General features: G+C 49.0%; 2 protein-coding genes across 2 annotated transcripts; both read right to left on the bottom strand.

The window, feature by feature from the left end:
• Nucleotides 1-2,350: 2,350 nt before the first annotated feature.
• Nucleotides 2,351-4,335, bottom strand: PtA15_3A566 (uncharacterized protein; the record flags this gene model as incomplete). Its single annotated transcript, XM_053167546.1, has 6 exons — nt 2,351-2,669; nt 2,752-3,167; nt 3,238-3,444; nt 3,529-3,711; nt 3,772-3,865; nt 3,971-4,335. The coding sequence occupies 6 exons, from the start codon at nt 4,333-4,335 to the stop codon at nt 2,351-2,353; spliced, it is 1,584 nt and encodes a 527-aa protein (XP_053018752.1).
• A 6,710-nt stretch (nt 4,336-11,045) lies between these two features.
• PtA15_3A567 (uncharacterized protein) lies at nt 11,046-14,729 on the bottom strand (the record flags this gene model as incomplete). The annotated part of the gene is made up of 4 exons (XM_053167547.1): nt 11,046-11,678; nt 11,774-12,290; nt 12,360-14,172; nt 14,240-14,729. The coding sequence occupies 4 exons, from the start codon at nt 14,727-14,729 to the stop codon at nt 11,046-11,048; spliced, it is 3,453 nt and encodes a 1,150-aa protein (XP_053018753.1).
• Nucleotides 14,730-22,618: the final 7,889 nt, after the last annotated feature.

A 22,618-nucleotide genomic window follows, 5' to 3' on the forward strand; every position in this document is an offset into this window, starting at 1 on the left:
ACATAAAATCATAAACTGAAATTTTGGCTGAGATGTCACTTTATAGTTTTATGCACACTGACATCAATTCTAAACACCATATATATATGGATGACTGGAGGACTTCCCGTTGAGTCTGGGAGCCTCCCAGATCTCAATTTACACACCCAAATTCTTCATTTTTGACAAAAAGGGAAATGTTTTCCTAGCCCTACAGTTCATTGCTTTCATGTGCACTGGTTGAGTTTTTGATGGGTGTCTTAATTTAGGATTTAGAGAGGCATCTAGAGCTCTCTAAATGATGACGGGAAGTCATCCACTTCTGGCTGAGGTCTGTGGGCCTTCCAGAAGTGATCTAGAACCCAGAAAGCTAGATTTCCCTGCAAAAATGGAGGACTTCCCATCACAATCTGGCAGCAATCTGGTAGGCTCCCAGAGTCCCAAAGCCTTATAGATTTCCCTGCAAGATTTGGCTCAGATCTAGGCCTGGAAGGGGTTACCAGATTGACAGGAAGTCCTCCAATCTAGACTTTTTGGTTCTAAACCAACATCTGCAGGGGTCCCAGATTCAACAGTGTATCCGCTGCGCTGCATATAGCGCAGCGAAGCGGTTAGCACAGCAATTTTTTGGGTTGCTGCGCTACGCGCTTTTTGATTTTCCCAAAAAAAAAATCAAAAAATAGCGCGCTAAAGAAGCAATCACGTAGCAGTCAGCGCCGCTTTTCTCTATGCCATGTGGGATCCAAAAAAAAAGGAAAAAGGGTTTAATGTATGTAAAAACATGTTTAGAACATAAAACTGTTCCGCTATCCGCTAATTTAGCGGGTAGCGTAGCAAATTTTTGCTTTTGCTGTGCTTTTGCTAATGGCCCTGGGAGGGTAGCGGACAATCGCTGCGCGTAGCGAGTAGCGCAGCGGTGTTCTTGCTGTGCTATTGCTTTTTGGTCTGGTCACGTAGCGGTCAACCGCTGCGCTACACTAAAAGGCCGCTTTTTTTAGCGTAGCGCAGCGGTGTTCTCGCTGTGCTATTGCTTTTTGGTCTGGTCACGTAGCGGTCAACCGCTGCGCTACACTAAAAGGCCGCTTTTTTTAGCGTAGCGCAGCGGATACACCGTTGCCAGATTGCACCGGAAGTGGATGACTTCCTGTGGTCATTTAGAGAGCTCTAGATGCCCCTCTAAATCCTAAATTAAGACACCTATCAAAAACTCAACCAGTGCACATGGAATTAATGAACTGTAGGGTTAGGAAAACATTGTTAAAAATTAAGAATTTGAGTGCATAAATTGAGATCTGGGAGGCTCCCAGACTTGACAGGAAGTCATCCAGTCCTCCAATAGGATGGTTCACATTTGAAGTTGAGTGCTGCTGGTTTGCTTTCACAGCTCTGCTTGCTGCTTTCCAAAATTACTTAACTCACAGCCAAATTGGCTGGAACTTGTAAGTGAAAAGCTGATTTAATTTTTTTTGTGGCTGAAAAAGTTCAAATGTGAACCCTTCTAAAGCACCTCGATTTCTTGAGTGCAGTGACTTGATTTTCCTGAGTGTCACATGATCAACAGATTTCCAAAACTTGATTTGCCTGGCCTATTGGGTGAATGGATATTGCTGAGTACAAATGGTTGGTAGTTTTCCACCTTCACAGCTCTCAATCCTTTGGGATTTCAGACCCAGAACTTGATTTGCCCAAATATCACATGGTTTTCTCCAAAATTGGTAATCTGCAACAGCCATATTAGGAGGGTTCACGTTAGCCTGATTTCAAAATCAGTCTAAAAACCTTACTAAAAATTGATGTCTGCTCATGCAGGTCTATGCAAGGATATTCTAAAAAATAAATAGAGTTCTCAGCAAGACCTCCCCTGTAAAGGCCTTGCTGAAGGGAATGCTTATGCAGTATTTTTTTTAAGTTTATGCAGGAAGTGTGCATGAGATTTGAAACCATCCGTGACCAGCAGCCAAAATCAGGCTAATGTGAACCCCCCTATTTCATCCGTCTTCAACAACCAACCATCCTTTCAAATGAACATCAACACTCACAGAATATCAATTTTCAATTATTCAAGAAGGCATGCTCAGACTATGTTTGAGCCTAGTTGACAATGGTAGCCATTTGGATAAGTGGTGCAGATGATGTTATGTATGTGCTGCAAATCTACAATCACATGATCAAACTCAAGGCGTGTGATCATTGAAACTTGAAGACCCACCATTCCATACAGGCCAGGTTGCAATTGGCTTTGCCTTTTGCCACTGCGTGACGGCTGGGTTAGCAGAGATCCCAGGCTGTAATTCATGATGACAAAGGTAAAATTATAATTATATACACCCCGGTGTTTGGAAGGATGACCAACAGTTTGAGGATGCGTTGATCAACAAATACAGATAGCGATTGGAGAAGCTCTCCGTTCGATGCGAATAACGCCCTTGCCAACCAAGAAATAAACAACGGTCCGGTTCAAGCTGGCATCCACTCCAAAGCTTTCGCAGGCTTTTACCAGGTGGGCCTTGACCGCTTCCAAGGCCACACACCAGTCCTCTTCGTGTGACACGACTTCCAAGCTCTGCTGCGTCGGTCCTGGAGGCGAGGATAAGCTTTCTAATAGCTCTTTGTATAGCACTGCTTCAATCAATTGGGCGGGTGTTAATGTGGAAGTAGGGTCATTTGCAAGCAAACGTTTAAGGGCGGAACTAAGAAATAAGCGAATGATGGTTAGATATATAACAAAAACCATGGCATGTGATGAACAATCGAGGAAAGTCCTCAACTTACATCGTATCTTGATAGGTCACTTCATAACCTTCCTGTTGCCGCTGCTCCTTCAGATTTTGGCAGAGCTCGAGAAGAGGCTCGGCCATGGTGGCCGATTTCCAGAAGGCGGTGTTCAATCGATAGATCGTATTTAACCTGGATTCAGGGAGCTTCCAAGTTTCTACAGCCTGGTGCGGTGATGAGTTGGGTTGTTTGACCGGCGTAGACAAAAGCAAGGGGGGCTCTGTTGCAGGTGGATCAATCTGTCCGACAGGGGAAGCACTTGGCTGGTGTTTGGCCGGTTGTAGATTGGCACGAGATCGTAACTGAGTAAGATTCCTTTCTAGTAGTTTGTGTGAAACGGATTTTGGAGTGGGCGTGTTGGGCATATTATTGTCGTCCCCTTGGTCCATTATGATCGGCCTCAAGCCACTCGACTATTCAAGATAGTGCGCAAATCATTCTCAGGGCGACTCTAAGGTACTCATAACTTATGAAGAAACTCACTGGAAGCTCATTACGGATGTGGGGGCTTTGGATCCGTCGGATCGAGCGCCGAAGGGATTCAGTTCGACTCAGGACAAAAGGATCATTGGCGTCGGACATGATAGACTTTGTCTTGGAAGGCGTCTTCCTCGCTTTCAGTTTCCTAGGCGATAGCACTGCATTTGCCTTAGATTCGGCTTGCATGATCTTCTCGGACATCTTTCGAAGCTGTATTTCAAGAAAAATGAAAATTATGAGCGTGTTGTAAGACTTTCACAATCCTTGAAAGCAAGATTGAATTGTTTCGTTTACCTCTACACGTTTCTCGTCGCGTAGGTCGGTAAGTGCTAGAATTTCAAGCTGCTCGTGCTGGATCAAGTCTTCAATTTCTTCCAAGGCCAGTTGAGTGGCAGACGTTTTCTTCATTTTGGTGATTTGTTTTTGTTTTTTCTTCGTTGTTGAAGCCTTCCTGCTTTGTGATTGGTTGTTCATCGACTAAAAGCACACATCAGGTTGAGATCATCCTATTGATACAAACAAGCCGTCCAGGCTGACGTTTAAAGTACTCTGCATTTCTGAAATGGAACCTTGAAGGGTGTCCAACTGTCTGGATAGGGCTTGGACGTGCTCTGCCAGACGCGGTTGAGGGCTTGGTTTTAGTTTGGATGGTGTGGAGAAGCAGAGGTTTCTATCAGTAGGAGCCCATCCGATGATCATAATTCCTAGACTTTAATCGATACGAGAAAGAACTCACTAGACGTCCAAAAGTTTTTTTATCGCCATCAGATAGCTTCTTGTGACTGCAGTGTCACCGGGGTTGGAATGAGTTTTGGAAAGATTCTTGAGATCTGGAATACTATCGATGATGGGCTGTGCTCTGACAACAGCTGGACCCGATGCCCAACCGACTTCTTCCCCGTCTCGGTGGGTGTTTTCGGACGCCGGCTGGAAGAGCGATAGTTCGGCTTCATCAGCATCCCTGATACAATGCGCTTCGAATTCGTCGTTGGATGCTAATACGACATTGCTGATCGCGTCCCGAACACGAAACTCGAGTTTGCCGATCTGGCCCAAGGTCGCGGAGAGATTGAGGACAGACGACTTGACATTGTTCGCCATTTCCCGGATACTTCTGCGTGGCTGATACGTATATGCAGAAGAGATCGAGGTTGTCTGCGATCGGAGCCGGAGAGAAATCTGGGAATGTGTGCCGTTCGTCGACCTTGCACGGTGATGAGTTAAGGGTCGGGCCCGACGGGCCCGCCCCCCAAGGGAGGGACTTGCACCCAAAGTCGGCTTGGGGGATCTCACCCCCCTATATTCCCTAGTAGCTCTTGGATAAGGCCTCCCCTTGGCACCATTAGAAGCGCAAGGCTTCGAGCATAGTTCATACCGCTTGAAAATTCTGAATGGCTCCATCCCCTCGCAAGAATCATCCTGTAAAGACAATGCCATTGCAAACAATTTGACCTTTTCAGGACCGGATATCCCTTCAGATATGCCTGGTGCTAAAAGTACAAATACCTCGCACTTGAGTAACAATTGAGAAACCCAATACTGGAGGACTTCCCGTTGGCATTAAGAGAGCTCTAGATGCCCCTCTAACTCCAAAATTAAGACCTCTACCAAATCAACAATCAGTGCACATGAAAGTCATGAGCTGTAGGGTTAGGAAAACATTTTCCCTTCTACCAAAAATTAAGAGTCTGGGTGTGTAAATTGAGATCTGGGAGGCTCCCAGACTCAACGGGAAGTCCTCCACTATCATTTTAACAATGACATCTGTCCCTGTGTAAGTCACCAAACCGTGAGAGCGTGAACCAATGATCCAAATGGTTTGCCAGCTGTCAATCTCTACCGGGCAAAATGCTGGGACAAGGCTGACTAGAAATCACAAGCAACTGCTTATTTCAAGCCAAATCACCCCCAAAAAATATGAAAAAATGCCTGAGAAGCATTAAGGCTACAAGTCAATCTCCTCAGAATGTCATGAAAGGTGGCTGTTTTTGTTTCAAGAGCTGTTCATTCCAAAAAAGAAGAAATATTTGACAATTTCTCAAAGTGCTCAGGCCATGCGGGCAGCTTACAACATAAGCCTCTCCTACAGAGAGTCCCTTTGGGGGCCCCTTTGAGAGGCTTTGTTAAGCTTGATGTGCACAGGGGTGCTGGAGTGCAACCCCAGCAGCTGTGACATCACCAGGGGGGGGGGGAGCTTTGCACTCTCCAGAGTGCCATATGTGACCTCGAACTTAGCACAAGTCCCTCGCCTGCCGGGGGGCAGGGGCGCGAAGCGCCTTGCACGAAGTGCGACCTCCCATCAGGGAGGGACTTGCGTGCAATCCACGATTCCTGGCATGAGAGCCCCGCGTGCAGTTGGTGTTTTTTGCAGGTGGCCAACTTTGTGCCCACAAATCCCCCACTTCCCAGAGGGCATGTTGCCCGCCTCTTGAACCGGTGAAAGACCTGCATCTCCTCTTCAAATTGGTGGTAGGCCTGCCACCATTGCCCTCCCATGAGCTGGAGATTGGCTCAAAGGAGCTCACTTTCCAAGAATCCTTTGAGATGACTAATAGAGTTGTACAGTTCTGTACAGTAAATCTCACTCCCTACACGGCCACTTTTCCTCCATGATTGGAAATTTCAACTGGGAGGATCAGGCCTTATATTGGGAGCTACAAGGCTCAAATTGAATCAAAAGAAGCGCAATGCCAAGCACTCCTTAAGTCCCGAGGGGCGACTTCAACATATGAACGGTTGATTTTTAAAAAAGGAAAATGTGAAAAAAGCCTAATACAGGCGGATATTCCTGGGGCTCTCAGGCCAGGTACAGATTTTTCCAGGTAAGCCTCTCTGTGAGACAGAGACCCTGCGGGGCTGCCTCTTTGGGGCTCTCACAGTGAGGCTTTGTTAAGCTCGATGTGACCTTTGGTGAAAATAGTGTAAGAAATAATGAACCATGCTGGAACTCATCCACAAATGATCTGGAACTGATCCTGAATTCATCCATAAATCATCCAGAACTGATGCAGAAGTCATCTGGAACTCAACTGGAACTCACTTGAAACCAGAGAATGTCAAAATGGAACTGGGTACCAGTTGCACCGCAAGAAGATACAAGAGAAAATAGTAGTATTTTTATCAGTTCAAATGATATCCAACATGGGTAAAAATAGAAAGAACTATGAAAACTGAGTTGGTGAGCACAGACCCATTCAGTGCAGAATCCAACGTTTCAGTGTTATTGAGGATTTTTTCTGGAGTCAAATTATGTAGGTTGGATAGGCTTAAGGCATATGCTAGCCTTTGACCTCAGCAATTTTATTCCAAAAAATGTTGCTGTGGCAAGGAATTATAGAGGTTTGAATATTCCTCCCAGCCAACCTTGGATTCTTGGCAAGCCCCTCCTGCCAAGGGCTGTCAGAGGCTTGCTTAGCAAGAAACATGTTGGCAGAAGAGGGACTTTGTTAAGGTTGTGTCTCCATTGTGGGCTTTTTGCACTTTTCCAATGTCACCCTCATGTACACGAGTACATCAGGGGGGTTCACAATTGACTTTCACCAGAAAGATTTTATCACCTCACCAGGAGAGATGCGCAAGCTGCGCAATTAAATTTTAACCTCACCCCAGGAAGGTTTTATGCTGGCAGAGCAACAGAAACGTGCTGGCACCCATCCTTGCCCATCACACCATGAACCCGAGCGGGTTGAGACATCAAGACTGGCCATTGATCTCGTATGCCTGTATTTACCATACACCTCAACCAATGACCAATCAATATCATCGGGTCAAGCAGGACACACCCATGCACCTCACTCAATGACCAACCCAGTCATTGGGTGGATACATACTCCACTTGATGACTTTGGTTCATTGTGTCAATCACCACTACCCGGTCATTGAGTGGGTACGACTCCACTCAATGACTTTGGGTCATCAAGTAAATCACCACTACCCGGTAATTGAGTGGGTATGCACTCCCCCACTCAATGGCCAACCCAGTCATTGAGTTGATACATACTCACTCAATGACCAATGACCCAAAGGTCATCGAGTGAGTGGGTAACCAATACCTGGTCATTGAGTGGGTACAACTCCACTCAATGATCCAGTTGGGTCATCCAGATCCACTCAATGGCCGGACCTGGTCATTGAGTGGATACACACTCCACTATGGCTGGACCGGGTCATCAAGTGGATACCTGCTCCACTCCATGGCCGGACCGGTTCATCAAGTGGATACACACTCCACTTGATGACTGTTGATATAAACTGAGACAGCAGACACAATGTGTGAGGAGTTTTTGGAAAGGATGAAGTTTATTTCAATGAATGAAGAAAGACGCAAGAGAAAAAGACATACCTGAGACAGCAGACACAATGTGTTAGGAGTGTTTGGAAAGGATGAAGAAAAGCCTTTCCAAGTGCTGCTGGCTCAGGTTATATAGAGTGAACAATGATGAGCAGGAGATGTCACAACATGTGATATGTGAAATAAATGAAGATTGAAGCAGGAAACACAGAGTAGACTTGACAACAGTATAGTTAGCTCAACAATGACCAGACCGAGTCATTGAGTGGAGTAGTTATCCACTCAATGACCGGGTTGGTCATCAAGTGGAGAAGGTATCCACTTGATATCCACTCAATGACCGGGTTGGTCATTGAGTGGAGTGTGTATCCACTTGATGACTGGGTCCAGCCATTGAGTGCTGGGTCCAGCCATTGAGTGGAGCGGGTATCCACACAATGACCCAACCAAGTCATTGAGTGGAATGTGTATCCACCCAATGACAAAGTGGGGTGTATGAGTGTGTCTGATTGCCAGTGTGGTGATTTTTATAGGCAAGCGTGGTAGAATGTCCACTTGGGGATAACGCAGGCGGGAATGCACAGAGCGGCTCAGGCAGAGTGCATTCCGGTGACATAAGCACTGAGGATGAAGACAGGGCTGGACTGCAGCGGATTACACACGTGGACTGGTAGCAGCGGCGCGTCAGCGGGTGAGCCACGACAGCCAAAGAGGGTTCCACCAGCAGGTGGAACCAGGGTGGAGGCGGTGACAAGAGACCGACTGGCGGGGGCTAGACAGAGGACGGTGAGAGATAAAGCGTCGGAGAGGAGCATAGTCTGGGAAAGTGACATGCGGAATAGCGGGCGGAGCTGGGGGACTAGTGCAGGAAAGTGTCAGACGTGCGGGATTGGGTGGGAACGGTGATGTGCAAGGAGGGAAGGACGGGAAAAGGGGGCTCAGGGATTTCTCTTCTTACCTTATCCTATTATCCTATCATCTTACGGATGACTCATTATTGTACTTACAATTACAGACGTACTAGCGTTATTAGGAGATTATTTGTGACCTTATCTTTACTTTTCAAGAGTACTTGCGGATTCTGTGCTTACGGAGTGCAAAGCTTTATTCACTTGCGGATTATTATGCTATAGATCAGGCTCAGAGAGGAGCGCTGAAGGCTAGCGGATAGTAGGAGTGCGGAGCCGAGTTGCTGATAATCACACAGCCTGGACATTAATATTCTTGAAGGAGGCGGTCAGCGGACATTTCCACTGACTGACCAGCTTTCATTCTCACACCGGTGTTGGGGACTGTCAGTTGAGGGTGTACTTGACCCAATGACCCGTGTTGACTGGCCATTGGATGGAGGTATGTATTCCAGGGGATGACCGGTCATCGGAAGGGGTGCCGGTGTGTACACTTAAGTCTAAATTTTTATGGTCCCTTTTGGATGACCAGAAATGGTTTATGGCAACAGTGGGTAGTTATGGTACAGTTATTGGTAACTTACTGATATCGTAACGGTTTTTCTCTTGTTACCGTTACCGTTAACCGTAACAGAAGTGTGTTACGATATTGCACACCCAGGATGTATGGCATTTAACATCCGTTACGATATCTGCCTGCACGGAGGGGCAGATATCGGACTGCATATGATCCAGAGGGGGCCATTTGCCCCTCTTTATCTTGTTAACCAGTGGTTAACGCGTTACGCTACTAGTAACGCAAGTAATGCACCAGAAAAATCAGGCCCGTCACAATACGGGCCCGGGGTTACAACTAGTTGTTACTAGTAGCGCTAACGCCTGAGGGCAGTAACGGCAAGCATTACGCTACGCAGATAACGGCGGTTATCGTAGCATATCGTAACTACCCACCGCTGTTTACGGTAATTTTATGCCACAAATGTACACCAGAAAGAAAGATTTTATGGGGTCACCAGGAGCCAAAAAGTCAATTGTGAACCCCCCTATTGGGGTGACGGATACCAGTATAGGCTTTTCACAGCTCTATGAAAAGTACACACTGGTCAGAAAGCCATTAAAGCCTCAGCTAACCACACTGATGCTGTGTGAAAGCCCTTGCACATAGGGAAATGATACATATAAATTCAACGTAAGTGATTAATAATTGGGCATTGAGTAACTGACATTTTAGTATAGTTTGGAATTAATTTCTCCTTGGAGATTGAAATGGTTCCATCCAACATTGCATGAGGTCCTGAGACACTTCCCCATCATGTTTGACCCACTTTTCATTCACTGCTGAAGAATTTATCAATCATTGCCTCATCCCTAACTGTAGTGGATGACTTTCTGTTGACGTCTGTGGGCCTCCCCAGAGTGATCTAGAACCCAAAAAAACTAGATTTTGCTGTGTGAATCTAGACTTTTTGGGGCTAAACCAACATCTGCAGGGGTCCCAGATTGCACGGGAAGCCGCCTGTATTGGATGACTTCCCATCGTCATTTAGAGAGCTCTAGATGCCCCTCTAAATCCTAAATTAAGACACCTATCAAAAAATCAACCAGTGCACATGAAATCAATAAACTGTAGGGTTGGGAAAACACTTATCTTTTTGTCAAAAATTAAGAATTTGGGTGTGTGAATTGAGATCTGGGAGGCTCCCAGACTCGACGGGAAGTCCTCCATTTACTTAGCTGGAAGATGTTGTTGTTTCCCCCTCAAGGACTGCCAACCCATCCCAAAGCAGTTCTCACCGCGCTTCTTATGTCCAGAGGGGCAGTTAACTTGTTGATCTTGAAAATGCAAAGAGCAAAAAAAAGCATGGTCATACAGGCTGATATTCCTAAGCCTCTCTATGAGACAGAGACCCTGCAGGGCCCTCTGCTCCAGAGAGGCTTTGTTAAGCTCGATCCGAGCCAGATATTCAACTGGCGCCCAAAAAGCGCCAAAAGGAGTGAGGACTCGCGGGCCCCCTCCCCTCACCCGAAATCCTTCGGTATCTAGCCCGACGGCAGAGCCCAAATAATTTAAATATTTCCTTGCTCTGATCCCCCAAGACACTTGCATAAACAATAACAACAATAATAAGGGCAGGTGCTAGAACGATCGAAGAGAAGAAACACAGATGGTGGTGGAGGGGGTGGAGCAACAAAAATGTACAACAGCGAGACAAACACTTCCGTAAACCCCAACAAACAATGCATGAAAACATGAAATTACATATACAAAACTGCAGGAATAGGAAGCATGCATGCAGTATGCACAAAACACACTCACATATACATATTAAGGAATGATCTGTGGAAACTGTGTGTGTGTGGAGGAATGTAGTAATGGGGGTTGATACAACAACAACAAGGAATAAAGGGAGGAACAAACACACAACAAACAATTATAAAGAACGATAAGTGAAATTAATGAAGAGCGCATTGACTCGCAGAATAAATATATAATGTAACATAAGGCGTGCAAGGTATAAATAACAAGGCTGGGTTTTTGATGAGAAACGGGTCCTGGATATGGGTCGATCGTGAGGGTGTGCGTACATCTATTTATACAAGGGGACGGGGGGTTAGGGCAGTTTTTTGGGATTCGGAGGATGTGGGGGGGCAGGAGGAAGGGTATGGGTCGAAGAAGGAGCGGGGGAGGAGGCGGGAGGAGGGAGGAAGGGAAGGGCGGCGGGGCGGCGGGGCTGGGTGAGATGATTCGGCGGATGGATGGAGGCCGGGGGCGGGGGAGACGCAGGGCTTGTGGCGGAGGAGGGCGAGAGGAGGGCGAGGAAGAGGGCGGAGAGGAGGGCGCAGAGGCTGGTGAGGAGCAGCGAGAAGTTGACACAGACGAGCAGGACGCGCGCGGCGTTGCAGAGCGAGCGGAGCGCGGCGAGGTACGGGCCAAGGGTGGCGGGGGGCGTGGGGAGCCGGGCCCAGAGCGCGAGCAGCCGGCCGTCCTCCGTCGTCCATTGCCGCCACACAACTGTGTATATCCAGCGCACCCCCAGCGCACAGATCAGCCCCCGCAGAGGCGCCCGACGCGCCGCCGAGTGCAGCGCAAACAGCTTCAGACCCAGCCCGATCAGCTTGGTCAGGATCGAGACTAGCAGACTGATCAGCGGGCGCGAGATCCCGTTGGTCAGGGCTTGCTTGAAATGGTCCACCATCCGGCCCTCTTGCCCAAACACTTTCACCGTCCGTTTCATTTGGTTCACCTGTGTTGACACAAATCCCCCGTCCGTTCAATCGACCATTCTTTGTTTTCGCGCATGTTTTTCGGACGGTTTGGGGAGAGAGAAAGGAGACGCACCAGGTCACGGTCTTTCCGCATCAGCTCCTGGCGCTGAGAACACGAAGCCAGGAAGACCTCGTGTTTCTGGATGGCGGTGGTGCGGGCGAGGATCTGAGAACGGAGGGCCAGTCTGAAGGCCTGTTTATGGTTGTCGAGGTCGGCAAGGGTGAGTTCGATGCGGGCGAGGGAGTGGGCGAGGCGGTCTGCGGAGAGCTGGACGAGCGCGCCCGGGGACGTGTCGTCGGGGTCGTCGTGGAGGACCGACTGAGAAAGCACGGAGCCTTCGGTCGTCGTCGACGAGGACGAGCTCGATGACCCCGGCTGCCCCGCCCGTTTGTCTTTCCCACTCTCTTCCTTCCCTCCCTCCCCCTCCGATCGATCCCCTCCGGCAACCGCCATCCTGATCGGCATCGCTTCCAGTCCGATCTCCTGCCGGATATCCGGTAGCAGCCCCGCATGCTTCCGGTACTCCTCCCGATTCTGCTTGTTCGCGAGTGCAGAATGCTCGACTTGACTGGCCAACATGACGACCAACCTACGAAAGAAAAAAAAAACATTTGTAAGAATCTGAGAGAGATATACTTGTTTGAGATGCAAGACGGACATTTCGATTTCCTGGGCCTCTTCGTCAGTGAGGTCGGTCATAAGAATAGGCAGGTTGACGGTCTGTTGGCTCGCAGCGAAGGAGTGGAGGCCTGTTCGAGGGAGATGGTTAGGGGTCCGGAGGGGCTGGTGGAAGGGGCTGACGAAGAGGATGTCGTTAACGGGGGGGAAGAGGTCGGCAGGGGAGGCTTGTTTCTTGTCGTTCGAGGTGCGGAAGAGGAGGTGAGATTTGTCGAATTTCCAGCCGCGCCAATCGCGCGGCGGTTTGTGGAAGAAGGCCAACTTGGAGGGGCGGGCAGTGGGAGCGAGGACGGAGGGGCCGAGGGATGGGCCGGGGGCGGAGGGGAGGTCAGGGATGATGGAGCGCTTGGCGAAGTGGAGCAGACCCTTGGCCGACGCGGCCCGCGAAAGGTTCGGCTTCTCGGGCGACGAGCCTGGATGATGGTGGGCCGCAGTGGGGTGGCTTGTGGTTGTCAGGCCGTGGCCGAGACTGGTGAGGCGCTGTTTGGAGTGGCGGGCGAGGCCTGATGGGTCCACGACGTGTGGCTGGGAGTTGGATCTTAGAGGGGACGAGCCGGCGGGTGGATGGGCATTGTCGTCCGTGGCGCTCCATGCGCTGTGGTATTTCTTGACTTTCGATTTGACTAGGGCCGGCTTGGATGGACGGGGGCCGTAGTCACTGCTGTGCCGGGCGGGCGGGGGGGCGGTGGAGGGCGACTTGGCTTGGGAGTGGGGTGGGGTATGGTAGTCGTCGGGGAGCACTGCTGCTGCTGCTGCTGCTGATGATGATGAGAGGAGGTTGGCCGAGCCTCGTGGGTGGAGTTTCTCCAGGGGCGAGAGGGGTATGGCCGAGGAGACGTGGGGCGAGGAGACGGGGGTCTTGCCAGACCAGCTCAGATTGTGGACATCCAGCGACAGGTCTTCTGGGTTGGGCTGGCTCGAGCCGGCGTGCGGCTCACGCTCTTCGAGGTCTGAGCTGGTCTGGTGGAGACGGGGGTACTTGTCCTGGGAGGACATGTCGGAGGAGTAGCGGTAGTTGGTCAAGTTGGATACCCTGGGAAGGCTCGAGGATGTTTCTGCATAGGAGGTTGATCCGTCGGCTCGGATGGCGCGGGATGAGGAGGTTCCTGAGGATGGCTTGCGCAGGTGGTGGTGGTGGTGGGTCTGGCTGTGGAAGGAGCCTTGGCCGCTGTGCGGGGAGCGGGTTGAGTCGTGGTCGGAGAGTTGGCCGGTCGAGACGTGGGCATCACTGAACCACCGGCTGGCCGACTTATTGCTGCTGTTGACTCGTTGGCGACTAGATTTGTGGTGGCGGACGGGATGTTCGTCGAATTGGCCAAAGAGGCGCTCGGCCTCGCGTAGTTCTTCTTCGTCCTCTATCATCCCCTGTGTGGCCATGTAAGCCTGTATATCCTCTGGACAGATCTCCCACATCGTCCGTCGTTTGCGCGAGCTGAGACAGATCCACTTGTTCTGCTGGGGGGAAAGGGTCGACAGCAGGCTGGGCGGGTCGATGGTGGTCATCCTGAGCTTGAGTCTCAGCTCCTCTGCGCTCGAGGGCTCGTCGTGGGCTCTCCGGAGCTGCTCGGCGGAGGCTTGGCTGGTGGACCGGAAGGATTCTTCGCGCTTCTGGCGCAGGATCGAGACCAGCTGCAGCTTTCTTCTCCATTCTACGACCTTGACCAGGCTTGGGGGCGGTTTTCCTTCGGCGAGGGTGGTAAAGATGGGCTCGTATCGCAGGGAGAAGAACCGTTTGCATTCTTCTACTCTTCGAATCTGGTTGGGATTGGCTTGATGCCTTTCTGCGGCGGCGGCTGGTTGGAAGGAGGATGTTGGTTTTTTTGTGGGGCTTGTTGGAGTAGAGAGGGAGAGTATACTTACTTACAGACCGGACATCGACAATGAAGAAGGGCCGTTTGGCGGGGGTGAGCTCGTTGGGGTGATGGTGATGGTCGCTGAGGATGGATTGCAGGGCGGGGGGCAGGGAGTGGATGGCTGGCTGGTCGGAGGGGATGGCGGGGTGTGGGCCGGCGGAGAAGTCGCGTTTGCGGGCGACGGAGCGCAGGATGGAGATGGATATCGTCTTGAGGCGCTGGTTCCTGGCGGGGCTGGTCGTCGTGCTGCTGGGCTCTGGCTGTGGGCTGCTGGGCTCGGCGGTGTTCCGGGGCGGCTGCTGGGTGGGGGTCGTCTTGGTGTCTGGGCTGGTGGCGTGGGCTTGGGCTTGGTGGTCAACCAGACGGGGCTGTTGTCTGTGCTGGTTGTTGTTGATGAATTCGAGTGCCTTTGCGAGGTCGACGCTGGCCAGGAGTTCGTTTGCCGCCGCTTCCTGCTCGGATCGTTCCGCCTGGCTGGGAGGCGTGCGTGGTTCCATCGGGTGTGGTTCTGGGCAGAGAAACAGCCACCGACAACCTTAAACCGCCGATCTTCAGCACCTGTACAGCACAAATCAACCGAAACCCCGGACAGCCCCGAACTCAACCGCCACGATATCTGCAATGCACACCGTTGCTCATCATACAACTAAGAGCAACTCCACCGCGGGCCCTAAATTGGGTCTCTAGTTGGAATTTACCGACTCAACCCAACCCACCGCGGGCGCTATTAGTGTCAAAATTTTACAGGTGTCCCCAAATTTCATGCCCGAGTCCGTACATGTAGGGACTCCTAGAGACTCTCTCCAACGACCCAAAAGACACTGTCACATAACAACAACATTGTGAAACTCCATTGGTCACCTCCTCGATGAACGGAACCAATCTTACAATATGTACTCATCTCAATGAACGGAACCAACCGGCCATCGAGGAGATGTATTGCTCCTCTCGGTGACCGGAAAGAACGGGCCATCAAGGAGAATTATTACTCATCTTGATGACCGGAACAAACCGGCCATCGAGGAGATTTATTGCTCCTATCGATGACCGGAACAAACCAGCCGTCGAGGAGAGTTATTATCCTCTCAATGACTGCTCCGTTCCGGCCATCGAGGGGAGTTATTACTCCTCTCGATGTCCGGAACGAACCGGCCATCGCAGCAGCGACCAACCGGTTGTCAGCCACACACACACCAATCAATCCTCAATGACCGGTTCTTACCGGTCATTGAGGTGAGTCCACTTCATGATTTCTCGATGACCGCCATGGAAGGCCATCAAACGAGGTGGTCATCAAAAAACATGCAAATGTTCTGGATGACCGGTTAGTGACGGCCATCAAGGAGTGTTATTTATGTATCCACCTCGGATGGTCATCGCACAAAGTGCATTCGTTCTGGATGACCGGTTTGTGCCCGTCATGGAATACATGTACATCGGTGGAGTGTCAGTGATTTTTAGAGACTCCCTTTGGAGGCTCGCGGTGTATGCCGCAGCAGTTTGGGGCGGTAAAACCTGCTGCGCAGTCCCAAAGATTGAATTTTAGCGACCCCAAACTAGGGCCCGCGGTGGAGATGCTCTAAGGCCCCGTTTGGAGCCGATAAAATTGCGTGATATAATCTGGAAACTTGTGACATCTGATCAAGTTTTGGTGGACCTGATCAGATGTCACATAGGATGTCATGCAAAAAAACTCATATATCGCCTGGATTATATCGGCTCCAAACGGGGCCTAAATATGTGAATTCTTTTTTTCTGGGGCCCAATAAAGATGGTTGATTGTACAGATTGAGATTTGCTCAGGGTTTTGTTGCCCCCAGTCGAAGCTGGTTAGTGCAGACTCAAAAGTTCAAAATTGTTCATGATGGGCTGCTCCATGAAAAATAAAATTAACAGTTTAACATTAAGCGGACCGCCGCGCCCACCAACAAAAAAAATGGCAGCATTTCTCCCTTCCCCCACCCAAAAAAAAAATACAGGTCCCAATGCACCTGGATCGCTTGGCTCTTTAAGCAATTGGCGCCGAGCAAGAGCCAAGCAATGACCAGCAATCATCAACTCGCTGCCTCCTTTTATACTTTTCCCCTATACTTCAATTCAAGCCGGACTCTGTTATTTAATTTCCTTTTCCCCTCCCACCTTCGCCCACATCCCCCTCCCCTTTTTCTTCCATTTTCATCTTTCCAAATGCAATCAATCACTCGAAAACGGTTACCTAAGGTTCTTTTCAGAACTCTTAAAATCACCCCGAGTCATTTCCCTAGCCCTTCTCCAGGCTGACACCTTTTCCGGTGTGCCTCCGAGTCTTCCCGGACGCAATTGATCCCACAAAAATTGGGAAATTGAGTTTCTTTTCAGAAGTTTCATCAACGCCCTCCGCGCACCTATCCGACCCGCTCTATGAAATCCAACTCCGGCGATCCGCGTATTCTGGTTGGAGGAGGATGCCACCTTGGCATACCATAAAGGCAATGTTTTAGGTGTTGAAACTCGCCTTGACTTGTGACATCTATCCTCAATCTGCGCACTCTGTGCGCGCTATTCCTCACACTCACAATCCTGCGCCGCAACATGCGCAGTGATTCGCAAAATCAATCTCATCATTTTAAACCTACTCAGCGAACACGTATTGCGTCTCGAGATCTCTCTCACCTTCCTCATCGACTTCTCAACCTTAATCATCTGACTCAAGATTCAACTCAACTCGTCAGTTCGTCAATCATCTCTGCGCTCTCTTAAGATCAAGACTCAAGACCTCAACTCACAAGTACCACGTCGACAAGTCTCCGCAAAAATTTAGCTAGGACCGCCTGTATAGCTTTGCAACTTGGTGAGAAATGCGCCTTGCATTTCCAAAATCCTTCTTTTATTTGTTTTCTTCTCAATCAACTAACACACTTGATCTTCCATTAGTCATTGTCTTCAGATCTTCGCGCACTCCTTTTCTTAGCTTTATATTGTTGTCCTCTTTCATTTATTAGGGTTTGTTCCTTTTTATTCTTTGTTCATCTTCCCCTCGGTCCTCACAACTAATCCTTGATTTCAACATATCAGCTCAAAAACAACATCTAGTTACCACTTCAATTCTCAGTTGTTCTTTTACAGATAGCCATCTGTCTCAGGGTTTGTTTTCTCATCATCTTGTTATACTTATTTCTGTCATCTTTTCTCATTCATGTTCTTCTTAGTTTTTGGTCTTTTTGCTCTGAAATTCAGTCCCAGGTTCTTTATTAGGAAGTGTCTTAAATTAATGGTGAATGAATTTACACCAGCAATCACAGGGCGGCGTAGCCGCCCTTAAACGCTAGTAAAAAAAATAAGGAGAGATCACCCAAAAAGACAATAGGAAAAGGGAAGAGGGAGAATGGCTACAGCTTGCAGTCTGGAGAATGAGCTCTGCACAAATGCCAACTACATACCAGACACTAGCCTAGTCAACCTTGTCCTCATCTCCAATCCAATCCCTTGGACAACCAACCTGCAAACTTGCTTGGATAACAAGAGCTTGAATTGTATGAAAAAAGTAGCACTCATGTGACCTGACAGCCTGCCAGGGACCAAAGATGAATTTGACCCTGTCTTTATGGCAAGGAATTGGAGGAAGCACACAGGGATGTTCTGAGAATTAGACTAGAGATCTTGGGATGGATTTGAAAGGCAATATATTAAGGGCTTGTTGCAGAGAGGTAAGAATGATTACATGGTTGCATTGAAACCATCAACACCAGGGAAGCTTTGGGGGCACTCCCCCAGGAGTGCTCACCTTGAATTTTTCATAACTCAGATCAGCACAATGTCTACTACAACATATGTATAATCAAACATGAAATGATATACAGCTATACATAGAGTATCCATAATTCAGCTGGAAATCATCTGCAACTCAATTGAAAATAAAATGAAACAAAGCAATAAAACATATCTGCAACCAATGTAAAACTCAAGTGGAACAATTTATCCATTGAGCCAACGGTGGGCCAGCTACGCTAACATTAGTGCTAGCACCAGGATGACAAGTGACATTAAACCAGCTCCAGCCAGCTACCCACCATCTATCCAATATCTATCCACTATCTACCCCCGTCTCCCAACCATCTCCTCAACTTCCAAAATTTACCAAGGAGGTCCTGTTCAGTTTTTGATGAGCCCAACTGATCCTCAGTTCCGTCCAGCTGATACTCAGCTTTGGTACCCAGCTCATACTCAGCTTTTCTGCCCAGCTCATACTCAGCTTTTTCACACAGCTCACTCTCAGAATTGGAATAAAGCCTTTTGATCAGTCCTTGCCCAGGTGATGCTCAGCTTTGTACTAGTCCTGGCACAGCTGATGCTCAGCTTTATACCAGTCCTTGCTCAACCTTCTCCTAGTCCTGTCCCAGCTGATGCTCAGCTTTGGCCCAGTCCTGGGCCAGCTAGCCAGCTGATTCTCAGCTTGCTGAGTATCAGCTGAGCCAGGCCAGGGAAAAAGATGGGAATCAGCTTGGACAGGATCAGAGCTGAAAATCAGCTAGGCTAGGGCCAAAGATGAGCATCAGCTGAGCCACAGCCAAGGCTGAGCATCAGATCTGCCAGGGCCAAAGATGATCATCAGGTGGCCAGTTCCAAAGCTGAGCATCAGCTGGGCCAGGTGAAAAACTGAGCATCAGCTGAGCCAGGGTAAAAGCTGAGCATCAGCTGGGCCAGGGCCAAAGCTGAGCATCATCTGGGTTTTCACATTGAGTGCTTTGATCCTGACACCTATCATGTGAGCTGCAGATGTGCTGGTGGAGAGGAGCAGCATTGGAGTAGTTTTGGAGCTGAAAACAAAGCTGTGTCATGTCACTTGCCATCAGGTGACTACTTTTCTTTCCTGGTGTAGCTTAGCCTAGTTTTAGCTTTTTTAAGCTACACTCACCCCGGGCAAATTGGGGTCATGAGAAGCATACAGGTTACGTGGTCCTGTACGCCTGTCAGGTCATGGAAGTCCTGTCAGGTGTACATGACAAGCTGTCCGGATACTGACGTGCAGTTCACACTTTCAACATGTCACATGCACAGTGACTGTGCAGAGGGTTTCACAGACCTGTCCACCTCACCTTACATACATGACAGCCAGTCATGTAAATGATGTGTGACAAAGGGCGCGGGATTTTTTCATGTAACATGCAGGACCATGCAACCTGTATGGCTGTCATGATCCCAATTTGCTGGGGGTGACTACGGCGGCGCTAGTGTTAGCAGCTGGATTTTCCTGCTAACACTACTAAGATAGAAAAAAGCGCTTGTGTAGTGTTAGCGTTTGTTTTTTTACGGCCACTAACACTACAGTTCTGTCTGGATAGCGGCGTTAGCTTAGAGAAAACATTTAGCATAGATTTGGTGTACACCACCGCTTGATTCTCAACTTTGAGTTGCGTTGGCGCGCCCGCGGGGTCAAGGGAATGTCAGGTTTGACCTGCCTGCCGCAAATTTGACTGCGGAGGCAGGTCAACGCTGGGGACGGGTCAGAACCGCGTTGGTTTGACCCATCCGACCCAGCTGTCATGCCAACACAACCAGCCCATTCTGTTGGCATGACAGCGGGGTCAGAATAGTGCCATGGCATAACCCAGCCAGCCATGTTTGGCCCTGCTGAGCAGGCCAATGGTACGGCTGGGTTGGGCCAACTTGTTGGCCCCGTTGGCTTGACTGTATGCCAAACAAGGGTCCAACACGGTAGACAGCCGACAAAGGCTTGCCAGTAGCAACAAGCCAACGCCGTCGGCTGGTTGAAAACAATTTGGTGGCGTCGGGGGGGGGTCGCGCCAACACAGTTCTTTTTGTTGTCGCTGTGTTGACTGCGAACCCTGGTGTAAGCTAGCACCGCCTGAGGAAAAAACTGGGCAGAAACAGCCAAATTTTGTCCCCGGTCAACTACAGAGATGAAACTGGGCAGAAATAACACTCCATTTTTTCCCTGCAGTCACGCAAATACAGGAAAAAACCAGCATGATGTTTCTGCCCAGTTTCTGTAAGCCCCCTCCTTTGGGGTCTTACAATGCCTTTCACAAGTCCTGTCACAACCATCAGTACTTAGTCTGAGTTCCCCCTTGCCCCTTCCTAGCCAGTAGAGATCCCGGACCCCTTTCATCTCTCTACTGTGCTAGGTAAGTCTTCTCCTTCTCATCTCTCTTCCTCTTCATGTTTCCCTTCTAGTTGTACTTACTCAAGAGAGATCCCGGACCCCTTTCATCTCTCTACTGTGCTAGCTCCCTGAAATACAGTACCGTTGGAACTAGAACTGTCCAAGCCTCGAGCTCCGCCCCCCTTCGAGCCTCCGCCCGACGGTCCAGTGAAGAGCTCCAAGCGAGCTCTTACAGTTTCTGCCGCCCCAGCGCAGCGTAAATTTATCCCACTACACTACCGAGGGAGCAGAAATACGTTAGCGCCTATCACGCTACGCTAACAGGTAGCGTAGCGGATTTTTTTCTGTGCTAACGCTAAAAGTCAAGTGTTAGTGCAGAAAAAAAATTATGCTACAGCTTGGTGTTAGTGGCATGAAATCCCGCTAACACTACAGGAAAACAGGGCTCCTGTTAGCGCCGCTATGCTAACACTAAGTGGCCTTGTAGCGTAGTGTAGCCTAGCGGCCCAGTGTTGATTGATCTTATCTTTCTGGTTCACATTTGCATTTTATTTGTTACAAAAGGGCTTATTATATGTCACAGGTTACCAACAGAAATGAATGTGTGAAATTATCATATTAAAACTTGTTAGGCCCCATTTGGCACCAAACCCCCCTGGTCAAAAGAGGTATGTTGCCCTCTTCAACCAGAATAATTGCTCTGTTCAAGGAGCATTACACACCTTGAAAGAGGGGAACATACCTAAATCCTCTCCAGCCATCAAGAGCAGTATGTACTCCTCTAGAACTTAGAAGGCCAGAAAAAACCAGACATCCAGGGAAGTGATTACTCCTCTCAATGACTGCAGGAGAAATCACTTCCCTCAATGACTGGAACTTCTGGTCATCAGGAGGAGTGCATACTCCCTTGATGAACAGAACAAACCAGTCAGAAAGAGGGGTATGTACTCCCCAAGATGACTGGAAAAAACCGGTCAAGAGGAGTACATACTCCTCAAGATGACCAGAACAGGCCGGCCATCTTCCTCTTGATGACAGGTTTGTTCCGGTCAGCTAGAGGAGAGATGGCCAGTACCTTCAGGTCATGTTGAGGAGTAAATACTCCTCTCGCTGACTGGTTTGTTCCAGTCATCAAGGGAGTATGCACTCCTCCCAATGACCAGAAGTTCCAGTCATTGAGGGAAGTGATTACTCCTGTGGTAATTGAGAGGAATACACTGCAAGAAAAAGTCATTCAAGTGACAGCAGTTGACATGATTCATTCTCCTCAGTCCTGTGTAACTTCCATTCTAGCTTCACTCAAGCAGACATTGGACTTTTTAGCACAGTCACTGTGCATTGAAGCTTGTTCAACGGCAAACTATGAAAAAGCCTGAAGTTCCATCACCAGATTCCTTAGAGCTCTCACATGTCCACTGGTGGAACTTGCTTGACTTTTTCTTGTATACGTAATCACTTCTCTGGATGTCTGGTTCTTTCCAGCCATCTAGAGGAGTACATACTCCTCTCAATGAAGGGAGAGGAGTACATACTCCTCTGAATGACCGGTTTTTTCTGGTCATCAAGAGGAGTGAGGTATGTTCCCCTCTTTGGCTGGAGAAGGATGTGTACTGCTCCTTGACCAGAGCAATTCCTCCGGTCAAAGAGGGGAACATGCCTATTTTGGCCGGGCAGTTTCTCCATTTGCAGAGGTGTACACACCTCTTTGGCCAGGGGATCCCTCTGATTGAAGAGGTGTGAATACCTCCTCAACCGGAGGGATCCCCCCATTCAAGAAGGTGTATAGAGCTGTGATAAGATGTGTGTAGACCTATTTGGCCGGTGTGGTAGACGGAAAAGTGGAAAAATAATAGTTTTTTCTATGCCACATAATTAATCATACCAGGCCTCAAGATACCACCAAATGGACCCCAGAAATGGATTCTACGGCCGATTTCACTCCTAGTCCCCACTGGAAAGGTCATTACAACCACGCTGGATAAGAAGTTACACCTCTGTGGACCCCACCAAACACCTATCACACGGCCACCCCCAGTAACCCAGCTGTCACCTGCCTCAACTCAAGTTTCACAGTAGTACACATATACACATCATAGGATACAAACATACATCTCCCCATCAGGCTACACTCATTACATATTAGCTAAATACACTCCTTTATATACATAGTATGACATCATCTACACTGTTTCTGCAGCCTCAGAACCTGTGTATACACTAAATACACCTGTATGACAGCTCATGCAGTCTACTGTCACATTATGCATGTGTTAGAATGTTTTG

This window comes from Puccinia triticina, chromosome 3A (assembly GCF_026914185.1).
Source record: "Puccinia triticina chromosome 3A, complete sequence".
Lineage (NCBI taxonomy): Eukaryota > Fungi > Basidiomycota > Pucciniomycetes > Pucciniales > Pucciniaceae > Puccinia > Puccinia triticina.